The sequence below is a fragment of the Eretmochelys imbricata genome, chromosome 7 (genome assembly GCF_965152235.1).
Source record: "Eretmochelys imbricata isolate rEreImb1 chromosome 7, rEreImb1.hap1, whole genome shotgun sequence".
In the NCBI taxonomy this organism is placed as follows: domain Eukaryota; kingdom Metazoa; phylum Chordata; order Testudines; family Cheloniidae; genus Eretmochelys; species Eretmochelys imbricata.
In genome coordinates, this window is record NC_135578.1 from 114054362 (window position 1) to 114074127 (window position 19766).

Below are 19766 nucleotides of genomic sequence, written 5' to 3' on the forward strand. Positions count from 1 at the left end.
GTTGCGTTCCTACTTCCTATGTTGTGTCTGTCCGTTCTTCGAATACAGAACCTCAGACTCCAAGACTGTTAATCGGGCCCGTTTTACAAATGCTAAATAACATTGTTTGTTTATTTAAAAGTCTGGCTGCATCTGGCAAGATGGGATTAAAAAGCATCTCCAAGAGCAATATCTCTCAGCACTTAATTAAATGAATTTCTAGTCAATTATTCTGCAGATCTGTTTTCAGTTTTGGGACAAATTCTGAGACGTCCAAAACCACCTTCATCTCCATTTAAAGTCTGTACATCTTAGAGGTCGTTCATCACTTAAGGATTTGGCCCTGGAGCCTAAAAATTGTGTTACAGGATGTAGCAGGGATAGGGATTTAGACTCGGACATTGAAATCTGAGCAGTTTCTAAAAGAGCCACAAATGCCCCACTCACGCAGCCGGACTCTATGTGGCGTGGAGATAAGAATGAAGCTGGAAGTAGTACAGCCTAGTGCAGGAAGAGTGGCTGCTGATTTGACTGCTACACATGTGTGGCCTTTAAGGATTGGGCCATATGGACAAAGTGTAAGCTTGACAATATGCAGCCTTCATTTTAATTATTTATATTTTAAGACCTCTCAGAAGATACAATGGGCCCTTTCAAATAAGCGGAATTAATCTCAGCACCTGTAAAATATGCAGCAATAATTAAACCCAGTATTAGTGATTTTAGTTCAATTTGCCGTGCTTAGGTGTTAGCAGGAAATATAAAACTTCCAACAATAAGTGTAATCACTGCCATTTTTTAGCGCAGTTCGAGTGGGTACCATTTCTTGCTTAAAGGAACTATAAATAAAAAATGTAATCAACTGTACTGTGTTTGAAGCCATTTAAAAAATGCTTTCTTACGTGGGTCCCAGAGTATTCTAGTAGGCATAATCTGATTTTGAAATGTTTCCTTTATATTTAGGTAGAAATACTTTAATATTAATCGGCAAATGGCTATTGTTAAATTGAAACAAATATTAATCGGAAAGTACCTAGGACATAAAGATGAGGAAAGAGGAATAATAATTATGTTCACAAATTCACTCTAATCTCAAGCAACCTATGATTTTTCCCTTTCAAATAGCATGAAAGAGCAGCACAAAATTCACAGCTTTGATCTTTTTCTGCTCAACAGAAGAAGTACCGTCAGCATCCATGTGCTTTGAAGTTTACCAGTATTAAAGACACTCCTGAGATGATCCAGGCTAGAATTAGTTATAACCAGGCTGTGGATGTAAGTTATAATGTATATGCATTAAGATTATAAGAGTGGTATCCTCTTTGAACAACCTGACTGAAGAACTGGTTTTCTCTTTCTCTCTCTAAGATTATTCTTGGGAACCACGAAGCTTCTATGTTCTAGTGAGGTGCACCTTACAAAGGGCATGATTTTTACTTAGTATGGAAGTCTTCTACGCACAGAGCTCCCATTGAAGTCAATGGGACTTCCACACACAGAAGGCTTTCTATACAAAAATATTTTGCAGGAATATGATTTGGGAGTGGGACTGACCTGCCTTCCTTATTTAGAAATTTTTGACCTTTTGAGGTCTAGCAAAGAAAAAAAAACATTTCTGTGGTTACTATTTTCAAACCCAAATGTTTTAAATTTTAGTTTCTGTTGAGACTTTAGAAACGGAATGTGAAGTGACGTGACAAGACTGAAAAAATAAATTAATAATTTTAAGCTGTCATCCTGCTGAGAGAGAAATCCAGGAGGACGAACCTAAAAGGGAAGAATAGAAGCTGTTTTGCCTTTATTTTTAATAGCAGGACTATTTGAAACTGTTGTAGACTTAACTGAGATAATGTGGAAGTGAATGGTAAAGTCACCCAACAAAGACAAGTTTCAGCCAAGAGAGAATGTTTTATTGAGGAGAAAAAACACTTGTGAAAATAGGTATTTTTAAAATCAAGAAAAAGATGACAGAGCTTTGTGTAACGCAAATGCTAATGTGATATTCCAGTACCTTTGCCTTTGGTAGACTTAATAAAATTCAAAGTCCTTAATACTAAAGCAGAGTAAATATGAGTTAGCACTCAGCATCGGCGCAATGTTACAGTTACTCCATGTTTGGAGCTGTCACTGGCTTTCAACTCGGGAGCATCTACAGAACTGGGCCCCTCTACATCAATGAACAGCAGCAGAGTAGAGTATTTGAGAAGCATAGGGGTGCAGTCTAATGGGTCTCAAGCTGTGGACACCCTAAACACTAGAACAGACAGAACAGTCTATAGGGAAGGCAAGCAGATTGAAAGAGAAGATGGTCCATGAGAGGATCTTGCATTTACGAAATGGTCAAAAGCAGTCAAAATGTTGGACAACTGTACTAGTCCTCCCAGTAGCTACATTGTAAATCTAAATGCAAGGGGAAACTGAGAGGTAAAGTGAAAAAATCTTTCAGAAGATGTATCTGCACACAAAAGGTTTAGATATACTAAAACACGTATTGTATGCCAAGTATCAGTTAGTTATTTAGAATACGTGTATTGGTAGCAGATGTAGTAACAACTGCAGTGTTATCCTGAGGGATTGACTACCCAAACTTTCAGTAGTCCGTAATTGTCCCATTTTATTCTATAAAAGAGGGGATGGTAAGATGACTGTCTCCATATGCATTTACTCAGGGTTGACAGTCATTTTAAAAAGGCATGCCAATGGATCCACAGTGTTTTCAGTGGGAATTGTAGGTGGCTAAACCCCTCATAGTTGCAAGTCCCTTAATGAATAGCCTGTTAATAATTAGCTATCTCTTTAGTCACATATGAAATTGATAACAGTTTTTTTAATATTAAGAAATCTAGGGTCTTACACTGGTTTTATACCCATGTGACTTCAGTTGAGTTACTCCCAGTTTACCCTGCTTGAGAGAAGTATCAGGCCCCAACTCTTTTCAAGACCTCTCGATTAATACAATTGCCTGTATTTATTCGTACTGCTGTTGCTTTTCTGTATTCTTTGCTTTTCATAAATTCAGGCCTTATCATTTTTATCTGAACCTGTGATCAGATGTGTAGTGAGTGTTCTATTTGAAATTTTTCTGCATTTCAGAGGCTGTACAAGGAGCACGGAGAGAACGTAAAGCATCATTATACACAAACAGCAGATCTTCCTGAAATCCTTCAGGCTAAATTAAATGCTTTGAATATCAGTGAGGTGAGGATATCAGAATCTGGCCTTTAATGTTTCAGAAGAAAAGTGAAAAACACCCCTAGAGTATCTTGCCAATTTTACAGTACTCTGCTATGTACTTCCTGTCTCTCATATATGATCATTCTATGGCCCTATTATCCTCTTGGTAAAATAAGAAATCAAATGTGATTGGATATTTTTATAAAATACATGCTCTAGGAATTACTTTGGGGAAATTCTCTGGCCTGTGTTATACATGAGATCAGACTAAATGATCACAATAGTCTTTTCTGGCCTTGGAATCTATAAATCTATAAGTCAGACCACTAGACAGATTAGAAATGAACAACCGAGAAAGTGAATTACAGCCCCATTACTGAGATTTGTGTTCTGTTGTACATCTGTCTTGTATTGATAGCTTTATTTATACCAGCCCCATCTGTCTGAATAAAATGAAGCAAACACAATGATGCTTCTATTATAACAACAAAGGTGCAACGTCAACCTGCTGTGTAGTAAATGAATTTAAATGCTGTTCAATATTTCCAAACAGACTCACTACAAAGAATCCTGGAGCAAGATAAGAGATGGTGGATATAAACTGAAATTGGATGCCATTCCCTTCCAGGCAGCAAAGACTTCAAGTGAAATCATAAGTGATGTAAGTGAAATTACTGCTAATTTTGTCCAGTATAAAATACCAGCTACTCCAGACTGTTTCTGTAGTTGTGTGTCAGTGTTCATGGAAACAGTATTTCCATCCTACATGCTGAGAGGGATCTGCCCCATGCTCCATTCAACTCTTGGCCTCCCTTCTGAGACTAAGACCCAATGAGGTGTCATTGGTGACTGAGGGCTTTCAAATATGGAATTGTACTGAGATGACCAACTCATTTCAGATATACACTGAACAGCCATAAGGGTTGTTGACTGCTTTCAGTCATTACCAACCTAAACTACATCTGAAGCAGAAATCTATAGGTAAGAAAGAGATTTCAGAACCAAACTTTAATTTCTTAAAACACATAGTCCTCTGAAACGGATTTTTTACTGAAAAAATAGGTATAGCAGGCTTTATGTATATAAAAGACTATGCCAACATAGTCATATACAGAGAAATGCATTCGGAAAGAATGTCATATCCATCATATGATAGCATGTGGTGGGACCCATGTTGCTTTCTAAATATCTACATTTGTTTATGCTTCTAAATAAGTCAAGATACTGAAAGATGTGTACTGACGAGGCTCCCTCAGCATTCACTTCAGATTTATTCAGGATTCATATCTTAACACTTGGCAAAACATAACATGTCTTAGCAGGTGTAACTAGAATTTATAGTCCAAAGATTTACAACTGCTTCGTCAGAGAATTTTTTACATCGTCTATGACTTGTGTCGAAAAGAGGAATAGACTTCTTGACTGCTTCAGCAGTTCTTGTTCATTCAATTCATTTGTTCAATTACTGTTTAAAAAAAAAAAAGCAAGGCTCAATTTTGGTCAAAAACTCACCTCTTTTGTTACTGGGCCCTTATCAAACTTCTGTTATTTTTTCCGCTTCAGTACAAATATAAGGAGGCATTTGAGAAAATGAAAGGACAGATGGTTGGCTCACAGGGCTTGGAAGATGATCTTAACATTGCTCACTCAGTGTATGCAGCTTTGCTACAAAGTGATGTAAGTACAAGGATCTGGGAATGAACATGTAGAAACACTTTTCTAATGACCATGAAAAACAGACTTAGCTAGGCATAGGTTCTTTAGCATATTACTCAAGTCTTCCTTTACACTGGCTAAATACTTTATATTAATTGCATGATTATTCTTTTACATTAAACACATTATTATTAATCTGAGTGTAAAATAGCCCTACACTGCATTCTCTGTACAGGCCTCTTATGCCATGCAACTGTTTCCAGATATACAGTATGTTATTCTATGTATATATATCACCAAGGGACAATTAGAAATGGTTAAGAAGAATTACCAGCTTTCATGTAAGGATTTAAACTATATAATTTGGAGATCTAACTTTTACATTGAGTATTTTCTACTCACTGTACTCTATTGAGCCTATATGTTGAATGAACATATGGAATTTCAGGTTGCTTCTTTTGTCATACATTCAGTATATTGTCCTCGTCTTGAAAGGTGCTGAGCACCACAACTCTCATTGACTTCTTATGGGAATTGTGGCTACCCAGTGCCACTCAGGATCAGACTCTACGGCCCTGATCCAGCAAAGTGCTTAAGCACTTGTATGAGTTTAAGCACATGAGTAGTCTTATTGAAGTCAATACTGCTAGTCACATGCTTAATAGTTTTATTCATTGGGGGCACTCAAGGCAACTAGCACTTATTGAAGTAGATAGGAATGTTTCCATGAACTTCAACAACTGTTGGATTGGGTTTGTACTGGAATGCTTTGTTATATCAAGGTGAGAACATCATATTTTTTGTTGTAAGCCCAACAATGGATATTAGTTCTCATGATGTGAAAACCTAAAAAGGTCAGCTTGGAGCAGATTTTAATAAAATAATAATTATTGTATAAAGAACCATCTGCACCACCCATCAAGTTTATTAAATCATTTTGATTAGCACCAAAAACTCTGAATGTTTATCTGAACCTCCTGAGTCAGCATAAGTCATCTAGAAATTTCGTGAGAATAAGATTTCTCTGAATTTTTCTACTATTTCATCTTCTTTTTCTGGGCAGAACTAAGTTGTGCAAAGACTCCTGTGAAAATATTTTTAAAAATGTCTCAAAGGTTACACAAGTATGTTAGAACTTTAAAATTATTTTGCGTGAAGGTCTGGGCTGATTCTGGTTTTCTCTAAAAGGTTCAGATATTGCTCTATAGGTTTATTATCATGAAATATCTTGAAGGTTTTGTCAGTGCTTTGTAAAAATTAATTAGTTTTTAAAAATCAACTGCGAGATTTGCAATTTTACCAATAACTTATTTCTTTAGCTTTAATTATATTCAGCCTTAAAAGGACTCCAAATATAGATAACAGTGCAGTTATTTAAAACTAATGTGGATGACTACTCTTTTTTGGCCAAAAATTGACTGCCATATAATCTAATTTCATGTATACTTAAATTGGGCTGGGGAATTTATTAAAATAAGAGAATGATTTGTAAGGGAAATTGGAGGAATGTGGAGACTATCCCTTTAGGCAGAGCTGGAATTTTAAGCCATACCTCAGTCTATAAAGTGATCCATTTATTTTTGTAACAGGTAAAATACAAAAAAGGTTTTGAGCATATGAAGACCCAGTTCCATCTGCCACTGGATATGGTAAACTTAGTGCATGCCCGGAAAGCCCAGGCATTGGTCAGCGATCAGGAATATAGAAAACTATTTCACCAGTACACCTCTGTGACGGATGATGTGAGATTGCAGTGTGCTAAGAATGCTTATAAACTCCAGAGTGAGGTAAATGAAAGTCATCCCAGTGCCATTATCCTATTGGGTCTGACACATGATAGTTATATTCCAGACCATTACATCCACAGATATATATATTTGAGCAGCAATTGTGGAGTAAACAGTGACTGTTCTCCCTTGATTACATTGATGAATGAGGCATGTATCAGTCTGGTACTTGGGCAGTAACGGGTTACAGTAGAAGGAATTCTGCCATGAGTGAGATGGCATTTTAAAGGCCCTGTTGATTGTGTAAACTGTTGCCCTGTGGCCTTTGACCTGCTATGCATCTAAATGTAATTGGTGCCTATATTCAGAAGAAGGCTGCATGCAGTTTTAAAAAGTCTGTTTCATAAGAGACCTGTAAACTGTAGCCTCAGACTAAATCTACATGATCAGTGGAGTTCTAATAAGGACAAATTTGGCCCACTTTGTAATCTTGAGCTACACAATTCTTTACAAATCCAGGGCCTAAGCCGCCACAGGCAGTGTTGTGCCTCAGAAAGACACCTCTGTATGCCCCTATAGATCAGTTTTACACCTTTAAGATCATTTGAGCTGTCTTGTTATAACCTAGGCTTCTCACTCAGATAATCTGTAAAATGTTAGATTGTGTCTACCTGGGTGCCGAGGGGGCATCTTAAATACAAACTTGTAATTACTTTTCTTTGGTTTCCCATAGAATTTATACCGGTCTGACATGAACTTTATGAGAGGAGTTGGCTGTATTACTCCAGGGGCCCTAGAGATTGAAGGGAAGAAGAAAGCTTCTGAACTCATCAGTGAGGTAACAAAAGAGGGTTTTGATTTCTCCACTACAAACAAGAATTTGCCAGATGTGTGTCTATTAAACTGGGTTGGCAAAGTGACTCATTGGATTAATGGTAGGCTCCCTTCCCCCTTTATTTGATCACATCATTAATGTCCTGATTTCAGATGGGTGAACCTGATGGAGTTCAAGGTTTTGCAGACCTCATTAACTATTTTCACAATCTTTTCCTCCTGTGTTCTGAACGCATGTGGTTGGTATTTTTAAGATACATTATTTTATATAAAAAAAGTGTCTTTCCAGCTAAGAGGAAACCTGTGCCCTCTATTACACATAGTAACATTCCCCAAAAGCTAGGCTGGCACACTGGAGTGACCTGTACATTCAATTGTTCCCTGCCCCCACTCTGCTCCTTTTTCAGTTTCTCTGTGTTTTGCATTCTGCATACTCAGAATTCTGTTTTCCACCCTATTTTCCCATTTGATTTTTCCTTCTCCGCTCTTTCCTGGCTGTCCACATTGCTAGTTTCTCCAAAGCAAAAGATGAATCCAGTGACCATGTTCAAATACGTTTGGAACTAGGCAAAATGAGTCTGCACATCTCTAGCCCTACTCCGATGAATAGACCAGGTGCTTTGATCTTTGTGATGAGCTCTGGTGTTTGTTCATAATTCTCACTTACCTCCTCAAAGTATGTGAAACCTCAACTTTTCCAAGGGCTTGAAAGTGGAAAGTTCAACTGCAGCAACTAGGGATTGAGCCTTTGGCAAGGAAACTCTGATTTCAGTAGTCAGGAAGAGGTAAAATAATAAAATTTCTACATTAAGTTTGGCAGCACACTGATTTAAACCATACAATATTCCCTATCTGTTCTTCATTGTCACTAATGAGACATGAATGCACCAGATTAATGGGAGCAATTGATAAACTGGCCTAATGGTTAATAGATGAACATTCTTTACAAAGCACCATTTTAAGCACAAGAAGTAAAACCAAAGCACTAGTATTAGGGAGACAGGTCCCTTATCTGACAAGACAATTTAGTGCTTCTGTTCATTTTTCTTTGTGTGTGAACTCAGAGTAAATATCGTCAGCAGCCACATTCCTTCAAGTATACATCGGTGACAGACTCTCCTGGCCTCCTTCATGCAAAATTCAGCAACATGATTGCTAATGAGGTAGGCTCTAGTAACGTGGATCAGAAAATGCGCTTTTTAAAATGCAGTGAGCTGGGGAAGGAGGAGTGGGAGGGAGAGAACCTCATTCTGAGAAACATAATACATCAAAAGGAAAGAAGGCATCATTGATTTGTGCTTTGGCACAGTTAGATCATATTTTATTATTTCCGGACAAACATTTAGTATCATTTTGTCAATGAGATCTCTCCTTTAAAACTTCATAGGTAGCCTCCATTTGAGATGAAGTCCTGTAATCAGGTTTTTCTACTTGAAAGCAAGCAAAATGCAAAGAAGGTAGATTCTAGTACATTTTTGACGAGGTTCATTTGCATAGTACTGAATAAGCAACATTAGAGCCCATCTAATGCTATCTGAGAACAAGAACCTCTTTCTCATTTTTGAAAAATTCACCATGACCTGGCAAACATGCCAATTTCAGGAACAATCCAACCACCCCAAAGTTCACCCCTCATTGAGACCCTCTTACCTAATATCTGCTCATGGAATTTCTGATAGAACTAACAGTTCTGAAATATTTTCCTTGATATTTGGAACAATCTCTTCACTCAAAAAAACCAAAACCAAACCTAATTCTAAAACAACAAAATCCCCCAACACACCTATATAGTTGCAGTAAGCTTTGGTATATTTCTTTTATACTTTTATTCTAGCAAAATATGTAAGGCTGTGCACTGTTGTTATATTATTTAAACATTATAGAAAATTAATGGCAATTATATTCTCGAATCTCTTTCCTAGCGCCTGTATAAAGCAGCTGGAGAAGACATTCTGCATCACTGCACACTAACCCTAGGTCTGCCTGAGTTTTCACGGGCAAGAATAAATGCAGCTAATCTCAGTGATGTAAGTGTTTGTTTTTGCCCTTACATATATTTGGATTTACCTTGAGGAACAGTTCTGCACTGGCAGGGGTTTAGGACTAGATGAACTATTGGATATATTCTATTTCTGTTTTCTCTGATTTGATTGCATGTACACTTGTGGCCATTACATGTACACAGATGTGAGTAAAATAAATCTACATAAAGAATAAGCTGCATGTGTTTGTTTGAGATAATAAGATCTTCTATAGATAATAAAAAATCCTTTGGTAGTGAGAAATTGACTCACTAACTGTACAACAAACGTAAGAGGGTTTCTTTGTTCGTTCTTTCATGCATTTAAAAATGAAACAGAGAAATCTACATGTGCCTTTCCCACTGTAGGCAAAGTACAGAGAGTCTTGGCATAATCTGTGTGCTCAAGGCTACAAGCTGACAATGGAAGCAATCCCTTTCCGGACCGCCAAGGCCTCCAGAGAAATTGCCAGTGATGTGAGTTGAATGATTCAACCTTCCATCTTGCTTAATTTCTGTTAACTTCATGTTAAACAATGTCTAAGGCAGATTTTACTGAATTAAAGCAACCCCATAACCATGTGAGACGAGTGTGAGACAGAATATATTACATATGAATGTGATTCTTTGTGTGATTTTTTTTTTTTAAAGAAGAGTCACAGCTAATTAGAAACCAAACCCAGTCAAAGATTTGGGAAACATCCAGTGATTTTAAGTATGGTGCAAGGTAGGGAAATTCTTCCCCTCTCCAATCTATCTAGATCTTCAGCCCCAAACTTTCAAAGCATCCACTAATTATGGGTGTCTGCCTGCAAATATATGTCTCAGTAACTTCCCAGGCAAGGAATACATATGTCCCTCTTTAGAATTTTCTCTGGTTTGGATTATCATTTTCAGAATATATTAGGACATGGTGCTATTTTATCATTAGGCATTTTTAAGTCCTTTCATTTCCCACGAGGGATTTTGTAAACAAATTATAAGAATCACCTATAATTAAAATGAAATATAAATATTTGATATTGCATAGCATTGAGCTGCATATTTTGTTATGTCTAGGGGAATAAAATCTGAATGCTTTAAACACGTGTATACATTTCACGAAGTAGCTATACTTAGCGATGATATAGTGCTTCTGGCTGCAGTCTCAGATCTGCAATTCCATAATAAAATTACGTCCACTTACAGCAGGACTGAATTTGCCTCTTCATCTTCAAAGCACTTTATAAACATTAGCTACTGTAATTTAATCCCCTCAATTCCCCTGCATGGTAGATAAGTATTATTATTCCATTTAGACTACATTATAACCTTTTCAGGCCAGTCCTGGACCTTCTCTTTAAAAGTTCCCTGCACACTGTTGATGCTATATAAATAACTACAACAACAATAATCCTTGCCATTTCACAGAGAGGATAAATGCACAATCAAAGAGGGAATCATAGTCAGAGCTAGAATAAGAATTTACTCATTCCTGGTGCTTATTCCTATGCTCAGACCTGTACCCTACACTTCTCTCTCAAATCAGTTTATGGTCCAGCAACAGTTGGTTGCAAAAACTGGATGGAGGTTGTAAAGGTGAAGGATACAGTGTGTACAATGTTTCTCTTTTGGATAGATTTTGCATTCTCTTTTGGCCTCTTTTTGCATTCTCTTTTGGCCTCTTACAATTGATATCTAAAAAAAGGAAGTTCACAGGAGTTAAAATAACACACAATCTGAAGTTAAGCACCTTCTCCTTTTATTTTCAGTGTCAATACAAACACAACTTTGTGATGGAAAGAGGAAAGCACATCGGTGCCAGAAGCATTGTGGATGACACCAGGTTGCTACACTGCTTCCATGCTGGGAAGTTGCAAAGCGAACAGGAGTATAAGAAAGGGTCCCAGGAGATCTGGTCTCAGTACCATCTGCCCATGGACATGGTGAATCTAGTCCATGCTAGGAAGGCCCAGGCCTTAGTGAGCGAGCAAGATTATAGGAAAAGACTCCATGTGTATACAGCACTCCCTGAAGACTTGAAGATGCAGTGGGCAAAGAGAGCCCACATGCTACAGAGTGAGGTAAAGACAGAACCCTCTTGTTAATTGCAAACAGATTTAGAAACAGCAAAACTTACCACTGACACAAACCACAAGTTGATGCCAAACACTCTGAAAATGCACCTGCAAACTTCTGCACGTGCATTTACAGAATGTTTGATCACATGTACAACTAGATCCACATCTTCCCCAGGCATAAATGTACGCTGGGAAGGAGGTTGCGTATTCAGAGATTCATTTGCAAGTGTCAGTTGTGGAGGCTCTTTTGCAAATGGAGACCGTAATATCAATGGCCCAATTTTCAAACAGGAGTCAGCTCAGCTACTAATTGTGTAGGTACAAATTTACACATGCAAATGGCTTGTTTCATGCAGATTTTGCACACCATTATGTTATGTAAATGATAAACTCTACACAGGCAAAACCCATGCTCCATTTGCACTTGCACGTACTATTGTTCACATATGCCGCTGAAAGTACTCAAAAATTGTGTGCACAGGTGACTGCGTATATAAATTTGCCTGCATGCAAATAGCCACATTTGGCAGTTTGGCCACAAAGCTTTTCTGTAATTGATAACTGCACATCATAAAGCTCCTTTGGCTGCATTTTTGTTGCATGGGAAAAGAGAGGTTGAACGATACAGTGTAAAAATGTAGCTTGTGATGTTGATCTAATTCTTAATACATCTTCAGGGAACTGACTGTTGGCTGAACTCCAGATTTTATTGAGGTCAAATGATAGGATATTTGTTAGAGTCAATTGATCTGGATGAAGAAATATTAGTAAACAGTCCATTTATGAGAGTGTCTGAGCAGCAATCAAAGCTCTGAAGAGCTTGCATCTTGCTTTCTTACTTACTGTACCTACAATGTAACATCCAAATTGTACTCTTCTTCGCAACAAAAGGCACCTTGAAAGAGTCTTATGCACCTCATCTCTTCTGATGAAACCCACGATCCTACTGAAGGATCCCTCTTGGATTTGCCTCTCTATGTTATAAATGTATCCAATTGTCTTTGTTCTTTGTTAGAATGGAAAGAAAGCAAAAGATTTGCCAGTGGAAATGGAGGATCCCAATGTAAAAGAGAGCGATTAGCAGGGGGCTTAGTTTTGTGTTGAGGGGGGAACCGTAGATTTCTTTCCTCTCTGCTTTGACAGTAGCACAGAGTTTACACAGACATTAACCACTAGGGAATACATTGGGGAAAAAGCAGGCATTGCCAACTTCTTTTGGGTCAGGAGTGTATTGCTGAAAGTTTCATCAAGTCCCTCAAAATGTTCCCCTGCAATGAGCAACATATCATATTTCTTGCATAAAATACTCTTTGGTTTCTGTTCAACCTGTCCATCAATTCCATATGCCTCCTCCTTCTACCGCCCCAAAAACCTCACTCAGTTTCTTGTGCTCCCCTTCCCAAATCCATCAGTCCTTCCACCCCTACCTTCCAGTCCTGTCCTCCTGACTCACCATGCTTACCAACCCCCTCAGTGTATCATCAAGACTCCTGTTGTCGGCTCCTTCTGTCTGACAGCTGGTCCTCATATCTGCAGTTGTGATGGTGACTGGGTTGTTCTTCAGCCTCTTGCTGTGTTTGGTTAGGTGGGGAAAGGATCCTATCTGGTGAGGGGCTGGATGATCAGTGGGGAATAAGTCCCTTTCAGTTCTTGAGGTGTGTGGATCCTGTATAGAGGAGTTCTGTAGTGGTGCAGAGGTGTACAATGGTTTCAAGAGCCTGGCTGGAGTACCCTTGTGCTCTGATGCTTCCCTGCCATTGAAATGGCATTTGGCGGGCTGTTGCAGGCTGCCTGCCTTACACCGGTCCTTTGCTACCTTTTCATCCAATCCCCTCTTGTGCCCCGAAATCACATCAGGGACCAAATGGCACACAGAGCCTTGATACAGAGGAACTATGATAACCTGTGCATTACGTTACAGAAAAGTAACATTTCCATGGTCTAAACCCTTCAAACTTTACACGGTAAACTGCCACTGGAGTTCATCAGAGTTTCTCTGGTAGGGACTGAGTAAAGAATTGATAAGGACCTTGGGATTTGGCCCCATGTGATTAGAAACGTTATGAGTAAGCTAGAAAAATAATCAAGATGATTTGACGAGGGATGTCACCCAAATAGTCTAGGAGCTTATCAGACGAGACAACAGATTTTACCATCCCATCTACCACCCAGTAAGAATAAAAATTCTGCACTTATACAGCACCTGTCACCTGAGAAGCTAAGATAAGTTTGATTGCTTTGTAACCCTCCTTTGAAATAAGTAATTGCTGTTCTCTGCATTTTAAATATGGAGAGCTGGAGGCATGGCACTGTTCAATGATTTGGTCAAAGTCACACAATGGGTCACTTGCAGAGTCTGGAGGAGAACCTCAAGGTTTTTTGTTCGTCTTCCACTTGCTTTAACAATTGGCCCTATTCATTTTGTTAGCCCATTCTCTTTGCAGATGGGGCTCTAAAACATATAGAGCAGAGAACTGCTGTCCTCTTACAAAGTCAGGCTAATTACAAAACATGCACTGGATAAAATAATTAGTATTGCTGAGGTGAACTTACTTCAGAAAATTATTTTAAAAAGGGATCTTTTGCGTCCCATACAAACAGGTTATTTCTGCTTTGAATCATGCTAATTCACTTGTGAGGCCTCCTCTCATGAGTTGCATATGATTCATTATTTAATTCCTGGTGGAATGAACAAATGCAAACAGTTTGGTTTTATGATGTGATATATGCATGGAGAATGAAAAAGTCGAAACATTTAATATGAATCTGGGAGTCATAGCTGTGGATACAAAACTGAGAAAAGCTAACCATTTTCATTTTTAACAGTCTCGCTATAAATCAGACCTGAACTTCATGAAAGGGGTTGGTTGGTTGGCTCTAAGATCTCCACAGATAGAAAATGTAAAGAAGGCTGGAGAGCTCATCAGTGAGGTACTGATAAATTTTTCATGGGATTTGGAATTGTTTACCATCAAGGCTCCTCCTTACATGACACTTACGAATGTAGCTTATCATTTCCTTTTGATGTGGGAGCCTGTTTATACAAAGCGTAAGTTACCAAAGAGCAGTATGGGAGATGAGAGTCCACTTGTGACACTCGTGGCATATTTTCTGTTCCAACGGACATGCTTGTCTAAAAACAAAATATGCAAACAAATAAATGCAGTAAACACCAGTATGAAATGTTAAGTGGATGAGCTCCAGTTTTTAAAATTGCATGTTATTGTGCATAACATCATCAGGAGGTTGATTTAGCCTAACCAGCATCTTTTATTACTGCAGAAACTCTGTGTAGCATTCCTAACTAGAGTACATGAGATCTGTATATAAGAAGGGAGTTTGTTAGAGCAAACTCCTGTTTGCAAAAAGAAAAGAAACTTTTATTTGTGCACACTGCAGTGGCATCTTGGAACCACATTTGCCAGCATTCAAATAAGGGTTGGCACTAAAGCAAAAACACTTTTTTTTTTTAACACCATGGTTTCAGGATAGTGATTTTTTTTTTTTGGTCATTTTGTTCCTGTTGTCACATATGCAAAATTCTCATTGATCACTATTTAATAGAAGCCTCTTGTTTTTTTCACTTGCAGGCAAAGTATCGTCAGAAGCCAGAGAGTATGAAGTTCACCACAGTGGTTGACTCTCCAGACCTGATCCATGCTAAGCACAGCTACATCCAGTGCAGTGACGTATGTTTCCTTTTACTGTAATGGATCTTAACTTTTTGTTACATTGTAGTGCATCAATTGGTTTTTCTCAACAATGCTGCCAGCAACAGTCCTCACGCTGAATACTTTTTGATTTCACAGAGGCTGTACAGGTCTGGAGACTCTGATGCAATGCACAGATACACCCTACCTCCTGACCACCCAGATTTTATCAGAGCCCGCCTGAATGCACTTCATATCAGTGATGTAAGTGACAGATCATTTCATTTCAGGTGGTAGACTTTGTAATAAACTGGACTGCTTCATCAAGGAAAACAGGCTTTAGGAAGTTTTCCTATAGATGCAGAAGTTAAGGTGCCCTTTGGTGAGTCTGACTGAAAATGAAAAAGCCAGAGGACAACAGAGACATACCTGAGCCATTGATATTTTAAAGCTGTGGAGATAACTGCGAATCAAATGGATGTAATGTGTGAGGATGAGGACAAAACTCTGCACACTGTGATAAAGAAAAATGACTCCTGGGGTTCCAGATCAAAGGACCCATGTAATATTAAGACTCACAGTGGCAACGAAAAGCTTTGAGAGATTAAAAAAAAAATCAGACAGGAAATGACTGCGATGTTGCAAACAACCTGCACCCAGCAGTTACTAAACATAAAGGGGCATTGTGGGTACAAGTTCAGCATCGGGGCAGATGTCATTGTTGGGGAGAGAATAAGGATCATCGGATTCACATTGCAGCAGGTAGTCTTATAAAACCCACACTAATAATGACCTACTGAAGGCTACTGAGGGGACTCAGTCCAATTCTAGGTGAACAGGTGTCCACACGTGAAGAACAACCATCCCGGTTTCCTCATGTGAACTTCCTGGTTGGAATTCTCAGCAGAGAAGCAAGGGGCAGATGAGGTCTGGAGACTGAACCAGGACTAGGGCACATTAGTGGGCCTTACACTGCCACCTCCCTTCCTGTAACTGTTCAGAACCTTCCCTGGCTCAATCTGCTGTCTTGCTAAAACACCACCTTCACTTGCAAAACATGAGAAATGGGTTAATGTATTTTAGAACTTGAAATGTATATTGGTGATGTGCTCAGGTGTAAAACAGACACCAGAAAAACTAGACTAAGCCTCAGAGGGTGCAGGTGAATAAAATTAGAAAGGGAAAAAATAGAAGTGTCAGCTGAGACTTAAAAAAATCAGATACAGCAGTTTATGTAGCCAGCAAATAGGATTTGACACTACATCCTAGCCACTCTGAAAGCTATTGTATAAATTCCACTTGGGCAAGAACCAGAACTAGAGCACTTTCACTTTGAGAATGCATTTCACAGCCTCAAAGTCATATCCAATGTGTTACAGGCAGATGTTATTCCAGATGAGTTAATGAAACCACATGTAACATGGGACTGAAACAGAGGACATTAGAAAAGGTTGAAATGACTAGTTACTGAAACTCTGGTACGGAAATTCTGAAGACACAAAACCCCAGGCACTGCAAGTGGATGCATCAAAAGACAGAATAAGGGCAATATTGCTGCAGTACTGATGTGGCTGATGCATCAAAGTCGCTAATATAAACTAAATAAAATCAAAACCAATCCATGTGCAAATGCAAAAAGAAATCTTGATGGTTGTATTTAGACATGAGAGTTTTCATCATTGTGTTTAATAGGAAAGAAACTGAAGTGCCATAGAATCTGATCACAGATCTTTGGAGATTGGTATCCAGATTCATCATGACAATGAATTCTTTAGAATAAAACATGTATTACAGCAGCCACAAAATTAGATTTAATAAACTGACTGTTTTCTCCTCTTCTTTTTAACAAAGAAAATGTATAAAACAGCTTGGGAACAGACAAGGGCAGCTGGCTATGATTTTAGGTTGGATGCCATCCCATTCCAGACAGCTAAAGCTTCAAGAGAAATTGCGAGTGATGTAAGAAGTGTTTGGTTTACAAAATACAATCCTACAAAACCATTAAACCCTGACATAAAAAAGCGGGTCGTGGAGGCCAGTTTGGGTGAGGTGGTTATGTCGTCAAACCAGATGTTTGTGCAGAACTGAGTTCGAAGTTTTCCACTAGGAATGCCGTTTAATAATATACCGTCCTTGACGGGAGTATTTTTGAAGCACTCAGTCACGGGGGGTAGATTTCTGATGATATAGTACTGTGAATTGGGTACAAGATTTTGATTAGTCAAAATAGTGGTCTTACCTAGGCCACTTATTAGATTGAGTGTGAATGCACAAGACATTGGGTCACCCTTTCAACACATAGGCAAGGAAATTGAAGTGACCTTGCTTGAGTCATTTATAAACGGACTAGCCAGCTCAAGGAAAAAGGCATACAGCTCTCCAAGAAATGGTCCTGCATTGGCAGGGGTGGTGGCTTCATACATTTTGTCCTGTTTCTTTAACAATTACCAAAGAGTTTATTCTACTGTGGTTACACAGTTGTACTGTAAATAATGGCTTTGTTACAAAAAATATACGTGGGTCAGACTCCTCTTGGTTTAAGTGCACAGAGGGGGAGCCTGTGCCTGCTGAAGAGAGAGCTATTGATGGGGCGGGGGGCAATTCAATTAATAAGGCAGTTGTATCATAATGTGCATGTGCAAATGAGATTTTCCTTCTCCAATGATCTGTAGTTCAGGTACAAAGAGGCCTTCCTGAGGGATAAAGGCCAACAGATCGGATTCCGTAATATAAATGACGATCCCAAAATGAGGCATTTCGTCAGGGTGGGAAAACTCCAGAGCGACAACCAATACAAGAAGGAGTTTGCCCAAAACAGGACACAGTTCACGAGTCACATTAATCAACCCAGATTCATCCATGCTAAGAAGAGCCAACAGCTAGTCAGCAATGTAAACTACAAACAGCCCCTGCACCGGTACACTTGTGATCCCGAGCAGCTGAATCTGAAGCATGCTAAACAGGCCTACAGACTCCAGAGTGATGTAAGTATATTTGCTCTATAGGCTATCAGCTACTCGTGATCCTTGTAGACCCCTCCCTGCTTACTAGTCTTGATTAATACAAAAATCCTATTGTAATTAAAAAAGGAGCATCCGTTTTCTAAGAATAAATAGTTGTGTTTGATCCTCGATCCTGTAGCACCTGGCGTGTGTCCTGTCTAACCTTTAATGTGTGTGGTCTGACTAGAGTCACACCTGATAATACCCAATGGTGTCTATTGCATTTTTCCAGGTCAAATACAAGTCTGACTTGAACTGGATCAAAGGCATTGGCTGGACTCCCCCAGGCTCTTACAAAGTGGAAATGGCAAGAAGAGCTGCGGAGCTGGCATATACTCAGGGAATGGCAGCTCAGGGTACTTATGCCCAGTATGAACACAGAGCGGTAAGTGGAATAAACCGCATTTCTCACAAAACCTCGGACACAACCCAGCCCCCTAGACAGGATCTGAGCAGTCATCCCATTGAGCGCTTGTGAAAGCGACCAGATAGAGGCCCTGGAGGCTGAAGTCTCCCCGTTATTTAACCACAGAACAAGGGCAGTGTCCGTTCATGCTTTCCCCACACAACCCTATCACTGTCCTCAACCTTCATCTAGAGGCATCTCCTCTAGGGAGGAGAGCACAGGTCACTCTCCATGAAGTTCAGCGTCCAGGCTGGGGCTAGGAAACTCCATAGGGTGGACAGGATTTGGCTCCCCTGGGGAACGTGCAGAGGGTTTTGTCCTATGGGTGGCCTTCGGTCCACAGGGATCTTGGTATACTCATGAGAGCAGCAGGCTCAGAGTCCCTGCATGGCTCCCCTGGTCTTCCCTTTCCCTAATTTTGGCAAGATGCCTTTAGGAACTAGTCCGCCATTGACAGCTATGTTGAAAGCCTCTTGGGGTGGGCTTCTAGCAGCGTAATGGCAATAACTGCAGGATGATTTCTGTTTAGAGATCTACCTGGATGTGGGGGAGAACACGCAGCACTTTGCAGTTCTAGAGAGAGCAGGGGATTAAAGCCCTTAACGCATGGAGCGGGAGGGTGGAGATTCTCCTGTGTTTCCTCTCTCCCTTTTCTCAGATTTGGCCCCTAATTTGTTAAATTCCTCACACCGCTGCATGGCAGAGGAGCATGTGACCCTGGTAGTGGCTCTTCCCCACAACTTAGTTGGTTTGGTTTTGCAGGAGCGGGCAGAGGCAGAAGGATCCCAGCAGGTCAACGTCAACCCTGATGCTTCAGAAATTCTGCAAGTCAAGCGGAGGAAGATGCAGCTGCTCAAGAAATGAATAGAAAGATGAGGCAGCACTGCAGGGTACATGAAAACATTTAGCTTTTTCAGCTTGTCCTGTAGCTTTCCTGACTAAGGAGCACAGTAGATGGCATCTAAGAACAGTTTTGGTGTATTTCAGTTTCTTTTAAAAAATAACAACCACCCAGACCCTGCAATTTAATATTGATCTTTATATTTTTGTGTGGATACTTTAAGACAAGTGATTTATAATTTTATGTAATACAAAGTATGGTATTTATTTATGGCTGTCAATGAAATTAGTACTAGATGACTGGCAGGCTCAGCTTTGTACTAAAGATGAATAAGCCCTGATTTGTAGAATGTAAAATCATTTGTATTGAATAAATCAAATGCATTTGTTTCCATAAATGATGCTTGTAGATATTTTA

The 19766-nt window shown here is 39.3% G+C and overlaps 1 protein-coding gene across 1 annotated transcript in view; it reads left to right on the forward strand.

The window, feature by feature from the left end:
* NRAP (nebulin related anchoring protein) overlaps positions 1 to 19372 on the forward strand; it is a 58281-nt gene extending 38909 nt beyond the window's left edge. The window contains exons 26-42 of the mRNA XM_077821701.1: positions 1156 to 1254; positions 3073 to 3177; positions 3707 to 3814; positions 4717 to 4830; positions 6399 to 6596; positions 7270 to 7374; positions 8435 to 8533; positions 9293 to 9397; positions 9760 to 9867; positions 11142 to 11453; positions 14277 to 14381; positions 15041 to 15139; positions 15260 to 15364; positions 16952 to 17059; positions 17773 to 18084; positions 18335 to 18487; positions 19271 to 19372. Of these exons, the coding sequence (XP_077677827.1) occupies positions 1156 to 1254; positions 3073 to 3177; positions 3707 to 3814; positions 4717 to 4830; positions 6399 to 6596; positions 7270 to 7374; positions 8435 to 8533; positions 9293 to 9397; positions 9760 to 9867; positions 11142 to 11453; positions 14277 to 14381; positions 15041 to 15139; positions 15260 to 15364; positions 16952 to 17059; positions 17773 to 18084; positions 18335 to 18487; positions 19271 to 19372 (2337 nt within the window). The remainder of the gene's footprint in view (positions 1 to 1155; positions 1255 to 3072; positions 3178 to 3706; positions 3815 to 4716; positions 4831 to 6398; positions 6597 to 7269; positions 7375 to 8434; positions 8534 to 9292; positions 9398 to 9759; positions 9868 to 11141; positions 11454 to 14276; positions 14382 to 15040; positions 15140 to 15259; positions 15365 to 16951; positions 17060 to 17772; positions 18085 to 18334; positions 18488 to 19270) is intronic.
* The last annotated feature ends 394 nt before the right edge of the window (positions 19373 to 19766 follow it).